This window comes from Geotrypetes seraphini, chromosome 9, assembly GCF_902459505.1.
Source record: "Geotrypetes seraphini chromosome 9, aGeoSer1.1, whole genome shotgun sequence".
Lineage (NCBI taxonomy): Eukaryota > Metazoa > Chordata > Amphibia > Gymnophiona > Dermophiidae > Geotrypetes > Geotrypetes seraphini.
Genome location: NC_047092.1, coordinates 12,416,861 through 12,438,097, shown reverse-complemented (window position 1 = coordinate 12,438,097; position 21,237 = coordinate 12,416,861). Strand labels below are relative to the sequence as shown.

The 21,237-nt window shown below is 47.1% G+C and overlaps 1 protein-coding gene across 2 annotated transcripts in view; it reads left to right on the top strand.

Annotated features, from left to right (window-relative positions):
- Positions 1-21,237, top strand: part of PLXNA4 (plexin A4) — a 1,110,463-nt gene that overhangs the window by 924,049 nt on the left and 165,177 nt on the right. For both annotated transcript variants that reach the window (XM_033958729.1, XM_033958728.1), the window contains exons 20-21: positions 7,357-7,591; positions 12,409-12,551. In XM_033958729.1, coding sequence (XP_033814620.1) covers positions 7,357-7,591; positions 12,409-12,551 — 378 coding nt within the window. The remainder of the gene's footprint in view (positions 1-7,356; positions 7,592-12,408; positions 12,552-21,237) is intronic.

Sequence of the window (21,237 nt, the reverse complement as noted above, 5' to 3'; positions counted from 1 at the left end):
CTACGCAGCCATTCCAATTTCATTGCACCTCCTTCCAATGTATGCACAGTTCCAGTTTGGCAGCGGCGGGGCAGCCGGGCTAAGTTCATCAGAGCTCATGAATTATGCACGGTTTGAGGACAGGCCATTAAACCCGTGTTGGTGGAGACATCAATAAGAGGACACACTGCATTGAACGCGAATTAAAGATTTGCCATAAATCTGAAACGCGGAGCTTGTTTGTGGATCGGCACGCTGGCTGTGGGTCACAGTGAAAGAAAAGGTTATCTCGAGCAGGTGGACGGTTTCCGCTTTCTCTCTCTACTCTGTGAAATACTGAGTTGTAGCGAGCTGAATGACGTCGACTGCTCTGTTGGGAAAGTCATTTTTAAGAGGTAAATAGAGCCTGGTTTTCAGGCAGGGAAGATGAGTCCTTGAGTAAGAGTGAACTTCAGGTGACCGCTTAATAAGTGACACCCCACCACCACCTTGTCATTGCCTCACCCCTGCTTGCTTAAATCGCTTTGAGTATCGGGCGACAGATTTTTATTTGTGAATCTCAGGGCCAAGGTAGGGAGAACGAGAGGGCACTCTTTAAATCTAAATCTAAATCTTGGGTTTATATACCGCATCATCTCCGCAGATGGAGCTCGACACGGTTTACATGGTTAGGGAAGGAACGGAACTCCAGTGGAATTATATAAGTATGAGAGAAGAGAGGTTGGTGTGAGAGTGCCAGGAGCGGGACGGGGTTACGTTCTGGAGAAGAGCCAAGTCTTCAGATGCTTACGGAATGGTAGAAGGGGTTGAAAGTTGAAAGGGGTAGATTCCATACAAACGTAAGGAAGTTCTTCACCCAGAGAGTGGTAGAAAACTGGAATGCTCTTCCGGAGGCTGTTATAAGGGAAAACACCCCTCAGGGATTCAAGACAAAGTTAGACAAGTTCCTACTGAACAAGGACGTACGCTGGTAAGGCTGGTCTCGGTTAGGGCACAGGTCTTTGACCTGGGGTCCGCCACGTGAGCAGACTGCTGAGCACGATGGATCACTAATCTGACCCAACAGCGGCAATTCTTATGTTCTTAAAGCTGGGCACGTGCCAAAAATTTTTGAGGAGCCTGCCCCCACCCCTGTCTTTGCCCTGTCCTCCCCTCAGCCCTTAACTCTGCAGTCATTGAATGGCAGGCAGCAGCGATTGAGAGAGACTACTGTGTTGGCCACGGGCCCTTCTTCCTGCCGCATCCTGCCTAGGCAGAAACTGGTAAGTAGTCTTTCTCGGTTGCTGCCGCCTGCCATTCAGTGACTCCAGCCAAGTAGAGGATGATAGAGTGGGGTTGGCAGGGAAAGAAAGATGCTATATCTCACCTAAGCTGCTGGTGCCAGGCCCATTCTTGGAGGCTGGGGCTGGTGGGATCTGGCCCCCCGCCCTCTCTGTGGCCCTGGTGAATTCACTTCCCAAACCTCCACCCAAAAGACCCCGCCCCCCATTCAGCCCAGCGTAGTAGCATTCAGTGCTCTGGCCACCTTCTGGAAGTTAACGTAATAGGTGCAAAATTGCGCCCATTAGCCAGTTAGCTAACCAGATGGTGGGCCGAATATTGGAGTTTATGTTCCAAATCCACTCCTCCAACCGCTCTCCAAGGACAAGTCCCTCACTGTCAGTCCTCTTCTTTCCAGAAGAGCTCTCTCTTCAAGAGCTTCACACCCGGAAAAGACTCTAAATCTCCTCCTTTTCCAAAAGCTTCCCATCCAGCACTCTGTAGGCTCCTTGTGCCTACCTCAAGGGTTCCCTGTAGAGAGAGACACAGTAACCGAATCAAAGAGCAGCCGTTATTACCGCAGTATTGTTAGACCATTTCACAGTATTGCTGTGGGAACGGGAACCGATCCCACGGTAATTCCACGGTAATGGGGACAAGTCGGCCCTCCATACCTGTAAAATCCTCGTGGTCTAATGGCCTCTTCGGGGGCATGGAAAAATCCTTAGTCTTTCCTGGCCTCTGCCGAAGCTTGACTCACCACTAGAGATTTTCAAAATGGCTGCCAAGACTTCATATGGCAGCTTCGTGATACTTCTGAGACTCTCACAAGGCTGCTGCATGAATTCTTAACAGCAATTTTGAAAATCTCTTTGGCGGTGAGTCAAGCTTTGGCATAGGGCAGGAAAGATTGGGGATCTTTACTGCCCCTGAACAGACTACTAGACCACCAGATTTTTAAAGGTAGGTCTGGGTGGGCCGGAGAGTGATACTAGACCAAGGGAAGGGAAGAGATACCAGACCAAGGTAGGGCATGGGAGGGGAGAGATGCCGGACCAAGGAAGGGCAGGGCAGGAGAGAAATGCCTGACCAGGGGAGAGGAGGGAATGAGGGAGAGAAGGGAAGAGATGCCAGACCAGGGAAGGACAGGGCAGGAGAGAGATGCCAGACCAGGAAAGGGCAGGAAGGAGATGCCAGATAAGGGAACGGCAGGACAGGGGAGAGATGCTAAACCAAGGAACGGCAGGGGAGAGATGCCAAATCAGGAGAGAGATGCCAGGGAAGAGAAGAGAAGGGGAGAGATGCCAGACCAGGGAAGGTAGGACATGAGAGAGATGGCAGACCAGGGGAGAGGAGGGGGTGGGGAGATGGAAGGAAAGAGAGGCCAGATCAGGGAAGGGCATGGCTGGAGAGAGCTGCCAAACTAGGGAAGAGAAGGAAGAGAGAGAGAGAAGGGCAGGAGAGAGATGCCAGGGCAGGGTAGGAGAGAGATGCCAGACTAGGGATATAGGCTTGAAGGGGGCCTTGGAGGGTTCTTCTGGGGAGTTTGATAAGAGAGGCAGATTTGCCCCCCAATAAAATCAACCTGTTATCTGGTTAACTAACTGGGTCTCAGGCTGATCATTGTACCTGCCCTGGAAATGGCCAGAGCCCCTACGTTCAACTTCAGCACCCAGATAGATGCCAACACTGAATATTGGGGCTGGATTCAACCCGCGGCAGTCACATTAAAATAATAAATACACCATGGAGTGAATATTGATGGTGTAGTGATCGTCTTTACTATATAACAAATCTATTCCCAGCTCCACTGCCACTTTGACTGTGTTGTTGTTTTCCAGCGTCACTGTGCCTTCTGATGAAGTAAACCTCTTTTTTTCAGTAAGAGGTTAGGGATAAATATTAGTACATTTTTGAATTGGCTGCCTATTAGCTGTTGATCCATTAATTGCTCTCCTAAAGGGCACGTCACAATGTGTTTAGTAAATCGCAGAGACCTGTGACAGCGGTGTATCCATCCAGGTATCCAGCTGCTTCTTGGCTGAGAGAGATTAACTCAGACTCCTCAGTGAAAGAGCGAACAGCTGCCATCACATTCCCCCTGGCCGCCACGTCCGGCTCCCATCATCCCCCGGTTCACCGGGAAAGATAACTGAGCTCACGTCGGGATGGCTCTTCCTTTGAACCGCGTTTTGCACCTTCCTGTATATTTCCACCAGTCTGACAAAGCCCAGCGAGTGGTCTGAAGCCCTCTGCCAGCGTTCCTTTTTCCTCTCCAGATGCAATGAGTTAGTTTAAGTGGTGCCAGATTGTGTTTCTGTGAAGTGAGTTTGTCATGTTTTCCCTTTGGGTCTTCTGCTGAGAAGGCATGTCAAAGCCTATTATGTAAGAATCATCACGGCAAAGAAAGAACAGAGGGCGCCACATTGGAACCGAAGCCCGGCACAAAGCAGTTTCATTATGTTTCCAAATCTCTGTGTGGATTGCAGGGCTGTTCGTAAAGGGACAACTGTCAATCATCGGAAGGTGAAATCCTAAACGCTTCCGAAGGATCATGTTTTGAAGTGAGTTTTGCAGACATCGTAAATCAGTGTCCGCGTTTTAAAAGTGCTATCGCTCACAAAAACGATCCATGTAACAATGAACCAGTGCGATATTCAAAGCATTTGACCGGGGATAAGCACCTCTGATCAGGGAGCAACCACTGATTTTCAGTGCCGTTATTTTGTATAATGCAGTTGAAAACCAGCGAAGACAGCTCCAATGCTATCTGGATTATGCCAGGGTGATTGGGAACCAGAGGGAAGGTAGAGCAGGAAATTATCCTGAGTACAGGTCCCAAGTACCTGGCAAAAACCCAAATAATAGTAACATTCCATGCTGCCAATCCCAGGGCAAACCAGTGGCTTCCTCCATGTCTGTCTCAGTAGCAGACTATGGATTTTTCCTCCAGGAACTTGTCCAAACCTTTTTTAAACCCATCTATGTTAACCACTATTACCTCATCCTCTGGCAACGCGTTCCAGAGTTTAACTATTCTCTGACTGAAAAATAATCAGGAGGAAATATTTTTTTAAGAATATTCCCCCTGCAACTTCATCGAGTGCCCCTTTGTAATTTTTGATGGAGTAAAAAAATCAACATATAACACTGCAACAGGGAGATAATCAGTACGATCCTGTGATGGTTACTCCAAAAACTCAATAAATCACAGCTCAAATAATTTAAATAATTGTTGGTAAAGTGCTCAGCCCAATAGCCCTAAATTCAGTGATAACACCGAACCGTGGCTAGTCAGGGACCATCATTGCCTTTACTGTCCCTGGCCCAACCTTATAAGACAAAGTAATAATATAAAGTTTACTTATCTTAAACTGGTAGAAAGGTGGGTCTCAATAGCCACAGTAGTGAAAAAACGTAAAAGTGCCAATAGTGAATTATCACCAGTACTTGTGCTGGAATGTATTTTATATACTCCAAATTTCCATGTTCCTGTCCCGAGTTGTGATTTATTGAGTTTTTGTAAAAAAATCAAGCCACTTATACCCGTTCTACACCACTCAGGATGTGGTAGACTTCATCGGTACCGGGAAAAATGATGGAACCACTGATTAAGGACAGTATCTGTGAACACATAGAAAACAATGGACAGCTAAAGTCGAGCCAGCACGGCTTCTGCAAGGGTAGGTCATGCCTCACAAACTTATTGTACTTCTTTGAGGGGGTAAACAGACAGGTGGATAAAGGGGAATCCATTGACATCATTTACCTTGACTTTCAAAAAGCCTTTGACAAGGTACCGCACGAAAGACTGCTTAAAAAGCTGTGGAGACACGGGGTGCAAGGGGAGGTCCACCGATGGATCAAAAACTGGCTGGCAGACAGGAAACAGAGGGTTGGAGTGAAGGGCCATTACTCAGACTGGCATGGGGTCACGAGCGGAGTTCCGCAGGGGTCGGTGCTGGGACCGCTCCTGTTCAATATATTTATTAATGACCTGGAGGCGGGAACAAATTGCGAAGTTATTAAATTTGCGGATGACACCAAACTCTACCGCAGGGTTGAAACCATGGAAGACTGCGAAGATCTGCAAAGGGACCTAACGACGCTAGAAGAATGGGCCAAAAAATGGCAAATGAACTTTAATGTAGGGAAATGCAAGGTCATGCATGTAGGGAAAAAGAACCCGATGTTCAGCTACAAAATGGGAGGATCACTGCTAGGGGTAAGTAACCTTGAAAGAGACCTGGGAGTGATGGTGGACACGTCTTTAAAGGCGTCGGCACAGTGCGCCACAGCCTCAAGAAAAGCAAACAAAATGTTGGGTATCATTAAGAAGGGTATCACGACCAGGACAAAGGAGGTCATCCTGCCACTGTATCGTGCAATGGTGCGACCGCATCTGGAGTACTGTGTCCAATATTGGTCGCCGTACCTCAAAAAGGACATGGCAGTACTTGAGGGAGTCCAGAGAAGAGCAACTAAACTGATAAGAGGTATGGAAAACCTCTCATATACTGACAGACTGAAAAAGCTGGGGCTGTTCTCCCTGGAAAAGCGGAGACTTAGAGGAGACATGATAGAAACCTTCAAGATCCTGAAGGGTATAGAAAAAGTAGACAGGGACAGATTTTTCAGATTACGGGGAACCACAAGTACAAGGGGGCACTCGGAAAAATTAAAAGGAGACAGGTTTAAAACAAATGCCAGAAAGTTCTTTTTCACCCAGAGGGTGGTGGACACATGGAACGCGCTTCCGGAGGCTGTGATAGGCCGGAGCACGTTACAAGGCTTCAAAGAAGGTTTGGATAGGTTCCTAGAGGATAAAGGAATTGAAGGGTACAGATAAGAGTAGCGGTAGGTTATAGGGATAGTCTGGGACCATTGCTCAGGCAATGGGCCTGATGGGCCGCCGCGGGAGCGGACCGCTGGGCGAGATGGACCTCTGGTCTGCCTCAGCGGAGGCAACTTCTTATGTTCTTATGTTCTTATCCTATCTCCCCTCAGCCATCTCTTTTCCAAGCTGAAGAGCCCTAACCTTTTTAGTCTTTCCTCGTACGAGAGGAGTTCCATCCCCTTTATCATCTTGGCCGCTCTTCTTTGAACCTTTTCTAGTTCAGCTATATCTTTTCTGAGATAAGGCGACCAGAATTGAACGCAATACTCCAGATGGGGGTCACACCATGGAGTGATACAGAGGCATTATAACATTCTTAGTCTTGTTAACCATCCCTTTTTTTTTAAATAATTACTAGCATCCTGTTTGCTTTCTTGTCCGTCTCTGCTGATTGGGCGGAAGATTTCATCGTATTGTCTACGACGACACTCAGATCCTTTTCTTGAGAGCTAATCCCCAAGGTAGACTGTAGCATCCGGTAACTGTGATTCAGGTTATTCTTCCCAATGTGCATCACTTTGCAATTGTCCATATTAAATTTCATCTGCCATTTGGACGCCCAGTCTTCCAATTTCCTAAGGCCTTCCTGCAATTTTTCAGTTGGCCAACCGACACCCTCTTGTTCCAAATTTGTTTTTCCTAAAAATGGCTTCACCGTCAAGATTAAACAGGTGAGGCGGCAAGATGCGTACTTGTCTGGCACCACGTTTTATTTGAAACCAATCAATGTAGGCGTGGCTAATGCTGAAAGTGGCCTTAGGCATTGTAAAGCATCTCCGTAGCTATGGTTCACGTGAAAGGTAAGCGCCAGGAATGTAGGCCTTTAAAACGCCGGCCTACATTTCTAGCGCCTACCTTTCACAAAGCCCCGATTCTAGAAACGGTGCCATTGCGTGATTAACACACGATCGGTGGTCGTTTTTTAAGTGGCCGCCGCGGACAGCACCGTTTATAGAATTCTGCCCTTTGTGTTTAGATGTTTTCTTTGATAAGGGATGAATTTCCAATTGCTAGAATTAATTTTATGTAATGTTGAAAGAACTAGTTATATGCAAGAATTAAAAAGTAACTAAAAGTAATATATTACTTTCACAGTAACTCATCATTTTACTTTCACTAAACAAGTAACTAGTAACTCTATTATATTACTTGTTCCTTGCAGTAATTAGTAACTTTAATATATTATTTTTACAAAGTAACTTGCCCAACTTTGCCCACAGGCTCGAGTAGGTGGGATGGAATTCTCCCCAGGGATGGTCTACATCACCCCGGACAGCCCGTTGAGCCTGCCTGCCATTGTCAGCATTGCTGCAGCTGGTGGGCTGCTCATCGTTTTCATCGTAGCTGTGCTGATTGCCTATAAGCGCAAATCCCGTGAGAGTGATCTGACTCTGAAGAGGCTACAAATGCAGATGGATAATCTGGAATCCCGAGTTGCCCTGGAGTGTAAAGAAGGTAAGAGAGGGTGTGAATGATGCTTAGCTAGACCTGGCTTAACTGACTGATCTGTAATTTTAGATTTTACTTAAGAACTTAAGAATAGTCTTACTGGATCAGACCAATGGTCCATCTAGCCCGGTATCCCACCTTCACGGAGGCAAATACAAGTCACAAGTACCTGGCAAAAACCCAAATAGTAGTAGCATTCCATGCCACCTATTCAGGGCAAGCAGCGGCTTCTCCCATGTCTGCCTCAATAGCAGTTCATGGACTTTTCCTCTAGGAACTTGTCCAAACCTTTTTTAAAACCAGCTACATTAACCACTCTTACCCACATCCTCTGGCAACATGTTCCAGAGCTTAACTATTCTCTGAACCAATCATAGCCTTAGGCCCCCTCCTCGGTGAATCCCTGAATGCACTGGGAAGGAGAAGGCCCACTAATTTGGAGTGGCAGACCTGCAGGCTGGAGGGTGTAAAAATTCCTCTGGCTGGATTTTCAAATACAAGGTATTGGGGGTGGGGGTGGGGGGTTAGAATTATGGGTGCAGGGTAGGCATGGGGGGGCCTGCAGCCTTGGGGGGGAGGGGTGTCGTGGGGGTTTCTTGTTCATGGGATATTGAGGGGTAACAGGGGGATCTGAGGGGTGGCTGCAGGAAGGAGTGGGCATCTCTCCTGCCGGTATTCAGTGGAGGGGTGGGGGGAGTGAGCATCCCTCCTGCCTGGCCCCTTCAGAAAGGGTTTGGGGGTAGGAGGGAGTCAGCATCCCTCCTGCCCAGCTGCTTTGGGAAGGGTTTGGGGGTCAGGAGGGAGTTGGCATCCCTCCTACCCTGATGCTTCGGGGGGTTCGGCTACAGGAGAGAGTGGGCATCCCTCCTGCTGAGGGACTTTGCGGGAGCGGGGTTCCCTGCCACTGCCATTCAGCTGGTCGCAGCAGGGAGATTTCCTTGCCACAATCAGCTCAGTGGCTGCATCGATTTGAACTGTGGGCCAGCATTATGATGGTCTACATTTCAGACGTCAATCCCAGCCCTAAGGGGATGCCTAGGGCCGCTTATGCTTTCCCAAGGCCACTTCCAGGTGACACATGCCCATGCCCAGCCTCAGGTGAGCTTGAGTGTCCCAATGCATCTCCTTACACCCGCGACAGATGTCTACAGTGTAGGCAGCCTGCCTCGGGATTTTTTATAAGGAAAACATGTGCCCTGATTGGCTAGTTAGCCAGCGGTAGAACGCCCACTGCCACTTACAATCGGGACGCTGTGTGGAGAATTTGCCCCAGAGTGCTGGAAATGCATATAACATTTGGTTGCCTGACCTAAATATGCCCCCAGGAAGTCTTACGTAGTAACATAGCAGCATAGTAGATGACGGCAGATAAAGACCCAAATGGTCCTTCTAGTCTGCCCAACCCGATTCAATCTAAAAATTTGTTGGTTTTTTTTTTTCTTCTTCTTCTTATCTATTTCTGGGCAAGAATCCCAAGTTCTGCCCGGTACTGTTCTTAGGTGGCCGTCAAAGTTCACCAGTTCATCTACACCCTCCCAGCCATTGAAGCCCTCCCCAGCCCATCCTCCACCAAACGGCCATATACAGACACAGACCGTGCAAGTCTGCCCAGTAACTGGCCTTAGTTCAATATTTAATATTATTTTCTGATTCTAAATCTTCTGTGTTCATCCCACGCTTCTTTGAACTCAGTCAACGTTTTCCTCTCCCTCTCTTTCTTTGTCTCACTCTCTCTTTCTTTCTTTCTCTCGCTCTTTCTTTGTCTTTCTCTCTCTCTCTTTCTTTCTCTCACTCTTTCTTTCTTTGTCTCACTCTCTCTTTCTTTCTTTCTCTCGCTCTTTCTTTCTTTGTCTTTCTCTCTCTCTCTTTCTCTCACTCTTTCTTTCTTTGTCTCACTCTCTCTTTCTTTCTTTCTCTCGCTCTTTCTTTCTTTGTCTTTCTCTCTCTCTCTTTCTTTCTCTCACTCTTTCTTTCTTTCTCTCACTCTCTCTTTCTTTGTCTCACTCTCTCTTTCTTTCTTTCTCTCGCTCTTTCTTTCTCTCGCTCTTTCTTTGTCTTTCTCTCTTTTTCTTTGTCTCTCTCATAGTAACATATAGTAGATGACGGCAGATAAAGACCCGAAAGGTCCATCCAGTCTGCCCAATCTGATTCAATTTAAATTTTTTAAATTTTTTCTTCTTAGCTATTTCTGGGCAAGAATCCAAAGCTTTACCCTGTACTGTGCTTGGGTTCCAACTGCCGAAATCTCTGTTAAAACAGACTCCAGCCCATCTACACCCTCCCAGCCATTGAAGCCCTCCCCAGCCCATCCTCCATCAAACGGCCATATACAGACACAGACCGTGCAAGTCTGCCCAGTACTGGCCTAGTTCAATCTTTAATATTATTTTCTGATTCTAAATCTTCTGTGTTCATCCCACGCTTCTTTGAACTCAGTCACCGTTTTCCTCTCCACCACCTCTCTCGGGAGCACATTCCAGGCATCCACCACCCTCTCCGTAAAGTAGAATTTCCTAACATTGCCCTTGAATCTACCACCCCTCAACCTCAAATTATGTCCTCTGGTTTTACCATTTTCCTTTCTCTGGAAAAGATTTTGTTCTACGTTAATACTCTCTAAAAGTCCACACATTGTGGAAAAGTATAGAGAGTTTTTGTTGCACAGATGTTTATTTTTTATTTAAAACACAGCCTGCATATCAGACATCTATGCGGATAGCATAATTAAAACAAAACATGACATACATCAACAAACAAACCATGGCAGATCATTTCTATAATAAAACCCTAAGCGGCGCATGCGCACTTCCACTTGCGTGTTCTGTATGTCCGTGGAGGAAGGAGTGCGCATGAGCGCCTACAACTGCCCCACACTGCCGGTGACTGTTCTGCTTTCTCGATTTTGCCGGACATCTTGGGGCCGGGCTGGAGGCTGCAGCAGCCACCGCTCTGCAATTCTGTGCGCCGCGACACACAGCCCGCCACCGCCCGCCCATGTCTTGCTCGCTGAGTGACGGAGCCGCGGCCCTGCCCAGAGCCTGACCGCAGCCCGGGTCACAGTGCCACTCCTTGGCCGCCTACGGGAGCGCCGCAGCTCCACACGCACACGGAGCGATGTGCTCCTAAACGCAACAGACGCACAGTGACATGCACTCCCTAAGAGACACCAACACAGACCTCTCTACACAGTCAGTATGCACTGTTATGTGGGCATCACATCCATCTTTCCAAAGCCCATTCATATAGGGAAGTAGGGTGGGGGGAAATGCTGCTGCACAGGGACAAGGAGGGGGAGGGAATGCTGCTGTGGCTGCTGCACAGGGAAGTGGGGGGGGGAAGAAAGGCAGACAGCGGGAAGAAGGCAGACAGAAAGAAAAAAAGAAAGACACAGGGGCAGGGAGAGACACAGAAAGACAGACAGACAAAGGGGGCCAGGGAGAGAGACAGACAAAAACAAAGACAGCGGGAGGGAGAGAGAGACAGAAATAAAGAAAGACAGACAGACATATTCTAGCATCCGTTAATGTAATGGGCTAAAATACTAGTTATAAAATAACAGCATACCATCAACAATCTTAAACCTATACCTTAAACTAATTAAAACCAAGGAATTGCAAAATTACAAAAATGGCCTAATTTGAAAAGGCAAGTCAAAAGAAGTAGGCTTTCAGACTTTTTCGAAACGCCAGAAAATCAGAGATCAAACGGATGGAATCTGGAACCAAGTTCCACAGTAAAGGTCCAGCTACTTGGAACGTACGTAATCGATTTGTCAACTTTAGTGACAGAACGAATTGTGGGAGGGAATTTTATAAATGGCACTCAGACTTTGGCGAGTGGGAAAAAAAATGGCGCTCAGTGCGATTCTATAGAGGGGCTCAAGCTCTTCCCGCATATAAATTTAGGTGCCAACGTACGCCTGCTGAAATCTAGTGCAAAGGCTGGCGGCCAGGTTGGATGCACTAAGATAGTGTTCTATAATTATGCATGCAACTTTTCAGAATGCTCCTGGCCACACCCCTTTTGACTTTTCATTTGTAGAATGAGCCGTCATACCTTACTGAATACTATGCAGTCAGATGTAGAGGTCTGCACGGGAACGGGGAATCCCCCCTAATCCACGGGACTCCCACGGGGACCCCCCTCTGGCCCACGGGACTCCCATGGGGACCCCCCTCTAGCCAACGGGACTCCCACAGGGATGGAAAGCTTTGGAAGCAGGGTTCGTCCATATAATATAATGGACACGTCAGCCTTAGTAAAAGAGGGGGTTTATAAGTTAATTACCTGAACAGAAAACAAAAAAAAAGGGTTCCACCAAAGATATTCCACAAGGAAAACAGCAAAAGAAACTGTGGGATTGATGATCCTGTCAGAAGTAATTGCTGCTTTTTATGGGGATGGGCGGGGATGGAAATAATTCCTTGCGGGGATGGGTGGGGACGGAGAGGATCCTGGCGGGGATGGGTGGGCACGGAAAGGATCCTGGCAGGGACGGGTGGGGACGGAGAGGATCCTGGCGGGGACGGGTGGGGATGGAGAGGATCCTGGCGGGAATGGATGAGATTTCTGTCCCCATGCAACTCTCTAGTCAGATGTGCGTTCAAATTTTCAGAAGCGCCAATTTTTCATAGTTAAAGACTCGTTACTAAATTAAATTCTGGATGCATCTTAGGCACATGCGAATGTGGGCATCATATATAGGATGCAAGGGGTAACGCTTGGAGATTTACCATAAGACAAGCAATTCATTGTTCATAATGATACTGAAACATTCCATCTGTTATGGTTTCACCGAAAGGTTCTTTTTCTTTTTGTCTCAGCCTTTGCAGAGCTTCAGACCGACATTCATGAGCTAACGAGCGACTTGGACGGAGCCGGGATCCCTTTCCTCGATTACCGAACCTACACCATGAGAGTTCTCTTTCCGGGAATTGAGGACCATCCAGTTTTAAGGGACCTAGAGGTAAACAGAAAATATACGTTTTGGGTTTCTAAAATTCTCTCCTGATAACTTAAACCGCGCACGCGGTACTCACATCAGTGTTTGCTTGGCAGAGGAAGGAGAGTCTCTCTGTTGTTTTGAAAGTTCACAAATTTAATGCCTCTGGCGGTAGAAGAAAATTAACCCCTTCTTTTACTAAGGCATGCTAGCTGATTTATTGCATGCTAAATATTAGCATGCACTAAACGCTAACACGGTATTGGAGAGATCCCCCAGGAAAGAGATTTGGGAGTTCTGATTGACAAGTTGATGAAGCCGTCTGCACAATGTGCGTCGGCGGCAAAAAGGGTGAATAGAATGCTAGGAATGATTAAGAAGGGGATCACAAACAGATCGGAGAGGGTCATCATGCCGCTGTACTGGGCCAAGGTACACCCTCACCTGAAATACTGCATCCAGCACTGGTTGCGGTACTTGAAGAAGGACACGGTACTACTCGAAAGGGTCCAGAGAAGAGCGACTACAATGGTTAAGGGGGTGGAGGAGTTGCCGTACAGTGAGAGATTAGAGAAACTGGGCCTCTTCTCCCTTGAAAAGAGGAGACTGAGAGGGGACATGATCGAAACATTCAAAATACTGAAGGGAATAGACTAAGTAGATAAAGACAGGTTGTTCACCCTCTCCAAGGTAGGGAGAACGAGAGGGCACTCTCTAAAACTGAAAGGGGATATATTCCGTACAAACATAAGGAAGTTCTTCTTCACCCAGAGAGTGGTAGAAAACTGGAACACTCTTCTGGAGGCTATTATAGGGGAAAATACCTCCAGGGATTCAAGTCGGAGAAGGTTATCATGCCACTGTACCGGGCCATGACGCGCCCTCACCTGGAGTATTACGTCTAGCACTGGTCAGTGTACTTGAAGAAGGGCATTGTACTACTCTATAGGGTCCAGAGAAGAGCGATTAAAATGGTTAAGGGGGTGGAGGAGTTGCCGTACAGCGAGAGATTAGAGAAACTGGGCCTCATCTCCCTTGAAAAGAGGAGACTGAGAGGGGACATGATCGAAACATTCAAGATAATGAAGGGAATAGACTTAGTAGATAAAGACAGGTTGTTCACCCTCTCCAAGGTAGGGAGAACGAGAGGGCACTCTCTAAAGTTGAAAGGGGATAGATTCCGTACAAATGTAAGGAAGTTCTTCTTCACCCAGAGAGTGGTGGAGAGCTGGAACGTTTTTCCGGAGTCTGTTATAGGGGATAAACACCCTCCAGGGATTCAAGACAAAGTTAGACAAGTTCCTGCTAAACTGGAACGTACGCAGGTGAGGCTGGACTCATTTAGAGCACTGGTCTTTGACCTGGGGGCCGCCGCGTGAGCGGACTGCTGGGCATGATGGACCACTGGTCTGACCCAGCAGCGGCATTTCTTATGTTCTTAATGGTGGACGTGTTGGCGTTTACCGTGCACTGAATCAGCTAGCACGCCTTAGTAAAAGGACCCCCTAAAATACTACAAATTCTCACTTTTTTGCTGTCCTATGTGACGAGTTCTGCAAGCTTGTAATTGTGTCTCTCAGTAAAATGGGATCCCAAATTGGTTGCTTAGGGATTGACATTCAAAGAATTCAGGAGGGAAATTCATCAAAAAGAACTAACCTATTTAGCATGCACTAAATGCTAAGATGCCCGTAGGAATATAACGGTCGTTTTAGGATTTAGCGCATGCTAACTGATAGTGACCCCAGTCATGGCACTGGGGCTTGCGAGCATCTGAGAAGCTGAAAGCAACGCAGTCGGTAATTTCGCTACTGGCAGGGCCTCCCAAGGTGGACAGGTTTCAGTGGAGATGTCAGACTAACGAGGTACCACCCGTTTGGGCAGCAGCAGAAGGGCGGAGGATTGCGTTTGATGCAACGACGATTAAGTTGCTGCCGTCATAAATGAAACTGGATATTCAGTGCTGGGTTGACGGATACAGACAGACATTGAATACTCAGTCTGACCTCCAGTGTCGGTAAATCACCAGGTAGCCCGACATCGGCTGAATATTGGGAGGTAGGTGCCCACCTTTCTATACAGAATGGTAATGTAACTAGGTATATGTTTATGTGGAAGCACATACAGCACTCATAGAGCTGATGTAAATGCTCACACTTACGTTGCTGATAACACAGTAAATTATGTTCTATCATTTACATTCGATGATAGGCTTAACTGGTGATTAATACAAGGTGAATGCAGATTATAACTATGGGGGGTGTTCTAAACCACCCTCAGATACCCTGTATCAAATAAATGATTATCGTGTTTCTTCACGGCCCTCAGAGATGCCACCAAGGGTTCACATGATCATAACCCCTGGCTTTATGCACCCAATCGTCACCGGGTCGATATTAGTGCAAAACTAGTATAAAGTTTTAAGATGAACTACTTTAGTTAACTTGTGAAATGAGCTTAAAATAATAAATATTGATAAGGAATTATTAAATCAATACTTAGCTTAACCGGGGGGGTGGTTGACAAGGGATATGAAAGCTAACATGTTTCACCCATAGAGGGTGGCTTTCATATCCCTTGTCAACCACCACCCCGGTTAAGCTAAGTATTGATTTAATAATTCCTTATCAATATTTATTATTTTAAGCTAATTTCACAAGTTAACTAAAGTAGTTCATCTTAAAACTTTATACTAGTTTTGCACTAATATCGACCCGGTGACGATTGGGTGCATAAAGCCAGGGGTTAGGATCATGTGAACCCTTGGTGGCATCTCTGAGGGCCGTGAAGAAACACGATAATCATTTATTTGATACAGGGTATCTGAGGGTGGTTTAGGCCAGTGTTTTTCAACCGCTGTTCCGCGGCACACTAGTGTGCCGCGAGATGTTGCCTGGTGTGCCGTACGGTCAGGGCCGCCATCAGGGCAGTACCACCAGTTTAGGGAGAGGGGCGGTCCGCCCCACGTGGACAGGAGAGAGCTGGACGGGGGACCCGCGGAGTTCAATACATCTTGAGCCGCGAGGCTCGTCTTCTGTTCCTGCCTGCCCTGCAGCTAACATATAGCCGATCGCAAGCGTTCCCCGATGTCAGCGCTGACGTCGGAGGGAGGGCTTAAGCAAAGCCTGCCCTCCGACGTCAGCGCTGACGTCGGAGAATACTTCCGTTCGGCTATTTGTGTGCGGCAGGGCAGGCAGGAAGCAGAAGACAAGCGTCGCGGCTTGAGCTTCGTTTTGCTGAGAAAGTTGCAAAGATGGGCTGGGAGGCAAACACGGAACACAAAAGGGGGGAGGGAGTGCGTTTTGGACACAAGGCATGAACTTGGGAGAGAGGAAGGGAGGGAAAGAGATGCTGAGGTGGGGGAGGGAATGGGTTTTTGGACACAGAAGGCATGGACTTGGGAGAGAGGAAGGGAGGGAAAGAGATGCTGAGGTGGGGGAGGGAATGCGTTTTTGGACACAGAAGAAATGGACTTGGGAGAGAGGAAAGGAGGGAAAGAGATGCTGAGGTGGGGGAGGGAATGCGTTTTTGGACACAGAAGAAATGGACTTGGGAGAGAGGAAAGGAGGGAAAGAGATGCTGAGGTGGGGGAGGGAATGCGTTTTTGGACACAGAAGAAATGGACTTGGGAGAGAGGAAAGGAGGGAAAGAGATGCTGAGGTGGGGGAGGGAATGCGTTTTTGGACACAGAAGAAATGGACTTGGGAGAGAGGAAGGGAGGGAAAGAGATGCTGAGGTGGGGGAGGGAATGCGTTTTTGGACACAGAAGAAATGGACTTGGGAGAGAGGAAGGGAGGGAAAGAGATGCTGAGGTGGGGGAGGGAATGGGTTTTTGGACACAGAAGGCAAGGACTTGGGAGAGAGGAAGGGAGGGAAAGAGATGCTGAGGTGGGGGAGGGAATGAGTGTTTGGACACAGAAGGCATGGACTTTGGAGAGAGGAAGGGAGGGAAAGAGATGGTTGTGTACACGGGGAATAGAAGAAAGGAGAATTTTTGGTCATAGGGAGGGAGTGAGGTACAGATAGTGGCATACCAGGGTGGAGGGGGGGGCGGACTGCCCCACCCCAGGTTTACGTCCCAAGGGGGTGCACAGCTGGCCACCCTCCAGTGTTGTCCCTAGGCCGGCAAACTGCGGCTCTTTAGCCACTTGAGTGCCACCGCCGCCAACGGCGTTGTTGGCGGTGGCAGCATTATAAAATACTTTCTTTGTGTTTATTTGATTCCTATTCAAGAGAATTACTTTATATATAGTCAATATAGGCACAGAGTTAAATTTTTTAACATTTTCTAATGGTGGTGTGCCTCGTGATTTTTTTCATGAAACAAGTGTGCCTTTGCCCAAAAAAGGTTGAAAAACACTGGTTTAGAACACCCCCCATAGTTCTATCATTTACAAGCATAATAGAAACATAAAAGCATAGGGGAAGATAAAGGCCAAATGGACCATCTGCAACATCCACTCTCTCCTCCTCTCCCTATTGGCTAAGGCTCTTAACATTTGCATTTCCTCTTCCTATTGGCTAAGGCTCTTTACATCTGCATTGTGTGGTCATCTAGCTTTATGATTATAGAAACCTGATGGCAGATAAAGGCCAAATGTCCCATCTGCAGCATCCACCCTCTCCCTATTGGCTAAGGCTCTTAACATTTGCATCTCCTCTTCCTATTGGCTAAGGCTCGTTACACCCGTATCGTGATGTCATAGAGCTTTATGGTTATAGAAACATAGTAAGATGATGGCAGATAAAGGCCAAATGGCCCATCTGCAGCATCCACTCTCTCCTCCTCTCCCTATTGGCTAAGGCTCTTAACATTTGCATTTCCTCTTCCTATTGGCTAAGGCTCTTTACATCTGCATTGTGTGGTCATCTAGCTTTATGATTATAGAAACCTGATGGCAGATAAAGGCCAAATGTCCCATCTGCAGCATCCACCCTCTCCCTATTGGCTAAGGCTCTTAACATTTGCATCTCCTCTTCCTATTGGCTAAGGCTCGTTACACCTGTATCGTGATGTCATAGAGCTTTATGGTTATAGAAACATAGTAAGATGATGGCAGATAAAGGCCAAATGGCCCATCTGCAGCATCCACTCTCTCCTCCTCTCCCTATTGGCTAAGGCTCTTAACATTTGCATTTCGTCTTCCTATTGGCTAAGGCTCTTTACATCTGCATTGTGTGGTCATCTAGCTTTATGATTATAGAAACCTGATGGCAGATAAAGGCCAAATGTCCCATCTGCAGCATCCACCCTCTCCCTATTGGCTAAGGCTCTTAACATTTGCATCTCCTCTTCCTATTGGCTAAGGCTCATTACACCTGTATTGTGATGTCATAGAGCTTTATGGTTATAGAAACATAGTAAGATGATGGCAGATAAAGGCCAAATGGCCCATCTGCAGCATCCACTCTCTCCTCCTCTCCCTATTGGCTAAGGCTCTTAACATTTGCATTTCCTCTTCCTATTGGCTAAGGCTCTTTACAGCTGCATTGTGAGGTCATCTAGCTTTATGATTATAGAAACCTGATGGCACATAAAGGCCAAATGTCCCATCTGCAGCATCCACCCTCTCCCTATTGGCTAAGGCTCTTAACATTTGCATCTCCTCTTCCTTTTGGCTAAGGCTCATTACACCTGTATTGTGATGTCATAGAGCTTTATGGTTATAGAAACATAGTAAGATGATGGCAGATAAAGGCCAAATGGCCCATCTGCAGCATCCACTCTCTCCTCCTCTCCCTATTGGCTAAGGCTCTTAACATTTGCATTTCCTCTTCCTATTGGCTAAGGCTCTTTACATCTGCATTGTGTGGTCATCTAGCTTTATGATTATAGAAACCTGATGGCAGATAAAGGCCAAATGTCCCATCTGCAGCATCCACCCTCTCCCTATTGGCTAAGGCTCTTAACATTTGCATCTCCTCTTCCTATTGGCTAAGGCTCATTACACCTGTATTGTGATGTCATAGAGCTTTATGGTTATAGAAACATAGTAAGATGATGGCAGATAAAGGCCAAATGGCCCATCTGCAGCATCCACTCTCTCCTCCTCTCCCTATTGGCTAAGGCTCTTAACATTTGCATTTCCTCTTCCTATTGGCTAAGGCTCTTTACAGCTGCATTGTGAGGTCATCTAGCTTTATGATTATAGAAACCTGATGGCACATAAAGGCCAAATGTCCCATCTGCAGCATCCACCCTCTCCCTATTGGCTAAGGCTCTTAACATTTGCATCTCCTCTTCCTTTTGGCTAAGGCTCATTACACCTGTATTGTGATGTCATAGAGCTTTATGGTTATAGAAACATAGTAAGATGATGGCAGATAAAGGCCAAATGGCCCATCTGCAGCATCCACCCTCTCCCTATTGGCTAAGGCTCTTAACATTTGCATCTCCTCTTCCTATTGGCTAAGGCTCGTTACACCTGTATCGTGATGTCATAGAGCTTTATGGTTATAGAAACATAGTAAGATGATGGCAGATAAAGGCCAAATGGCCCATCTGCAGCATCCACTCTCTCCTCCTCTCCCTATTGGCTAAGGCTCTTAACATTTGCATTTCCTCTTCCTATTGGCTAAGGCTCTTTACAGCTGCATTGTGAGGTCATCTAGCTTTATGATTATAGAAACCTGATGGCAGATAAAGGCCAAATGTCCCATCTGCAGCATCCACCCTCTCCCTATTGGCTAAGGCTCTTAACATTTGCATCTCCTCTTCCTATTGGCTAAGGCTCATTACACCTGTATTGTGATGTCATAGAGCTTTATGGTTATAGAAACATAGTAAGATGATGGCAGATAAAGGCCAAATGGCCCATCTGCAGCATCCACTCTCTCCTCCTCTCCCTATTGGCTAAGGCTCTTAACATTTGCATTTCCTCTTCCTATTGGCTAAGGCTCTTTACAGCTGCATTGTGAGGTCATCTAGCTTTATGATTATAGAAACCTGATGGCACATAAAGGCCAAATGTCCCATCTGCAGCATCCACCCTCTCCCTATTGGCTAAGGCTCTTAACATTTGCATCTCCTCTTCCTTTTGGCTAAGGCTCATTACACCTGTATTGTGATGTCATAGAGCTTTATGGTTATAGAAACATAGTAAGATGATGGCAGATAAAGGCCAAATGGCCCATCTGCAGCATCCACCCTCTCCCTATTGGCTAAGGCTCTTAACATTTGCATCTCCTCTTCCTATTGGCTAAGGCTCGTTACACCTGTATCGTGATGTCATAGAGCTTTATGGTTATAGAAACATAGTAAGATGATGGCAGATAAAGGCCAAATGGCCCATCTGCAGCATCCACTCTCTCCTCCTCTCCCTATTGGCTAAGGCTCTTAACATTTGCATTTCCTCTTCCTATTGGCTAAGGCTCTTTACAGCTGCATTGTGAGGTCATCTAGCTTTATGATTATAGAAACCTGATGGCACATAAAGGCCAAATGTCCCATCTGCAGCATCCACCCTCTCCCTATTGGCTAAGGCTCTTAACATTTGCATCTCCTCTTCCTATTGGCTAAGGCTCATTACACCTGTATTGTGATGTCATAGAGCTTTATGGTTATAGAAACATAGTAAGATGATGGCAGATAAAGGCCAAATGGCCCATCTGCAGCATCCACTCTCTCCTCCTCTCCCTATTGGCTAAGGCTCTTAACATTTACATTTCCTCTTCCTGTTGGCTAAGGCTCTTTACAGCTGCATTGTGAGGTCATCTAGCTTTATGATTATAGAAACCTGATGGCACATAAAGGCCAAATGTCCCATCTGCAGCATCCACCCTCTCCCTATTGGCTAAGGCTCTTAACATTTGCATCTCCTCTTCCTATTGGCTAAGGCTCATTACACCTGTATTGTGATGTCATAGAGCTTTATGGTTATAGAAACATAGTAAGATGATGGCAGATAAAGGCCAAATGGCCCATCCGCAGCATCCACTATCTCTTCCTCCCCGGGTGCTGTCTTGGTGGGGGCACTGGCACCCATCTTCCTCTCTGCCCCTCGCCATGCACGTATGCCCCTTCCCTTCACTTCCCTTCCCTCTCACCGCTTTAATTTTCCTGGCGCAAGCAGTATCACGAGCTTGCTGCCCGTATTGGTGTTGGCTCTCTCTGATGTCACTTCCAGGTTCTGCGCCTAGGAAGTGACATTGGAGGGAGAGAAGACACGACACGGGCAGCAAATTTGTGATGCTGCTCGTGCCGGGAAAATTAAAGAGGTGCGGGGGGAACGGAAGGGGGATGCACGTGCTGCAGTGAGGGGGGGGGGTGCAGAGAAGAGGGTGGGGTGGGGTGCCACTGCTCTGGGTGCCGCTCACCCTCGCTACGTCACTGCACTCATCATTTAGGGCTCCTTTTATAAAGCTGCGGTAGCGGCTTTAACGTGCGTGAAGTTTAATCGCACGCTATCCCCGCGCTAGCCGAAAAACTACCGTCTGCCCAAGAGGAGGTGGTAGCAGCTATCACAGCTGGCGGTTTAGCGTGCGATAAACCGCTACCGCGCCTTCGTAAAAGGAGCCCTTAGCTTTCTTCTGAGTGGTTCATGTTCTCTGGAATTCTCTTCCCCTTTGTTGCACATTGAGTTGTCTTATCTAAAGTTTAGAGCAGGGTTTAAGACATACCTGTTCCAATTGGCCTTTGACGATAGGTGCTGGACCTGATATGTTCTGGGTGGTCATGAGCTGGGGAATTCTATAAACGGCGCCATTAATC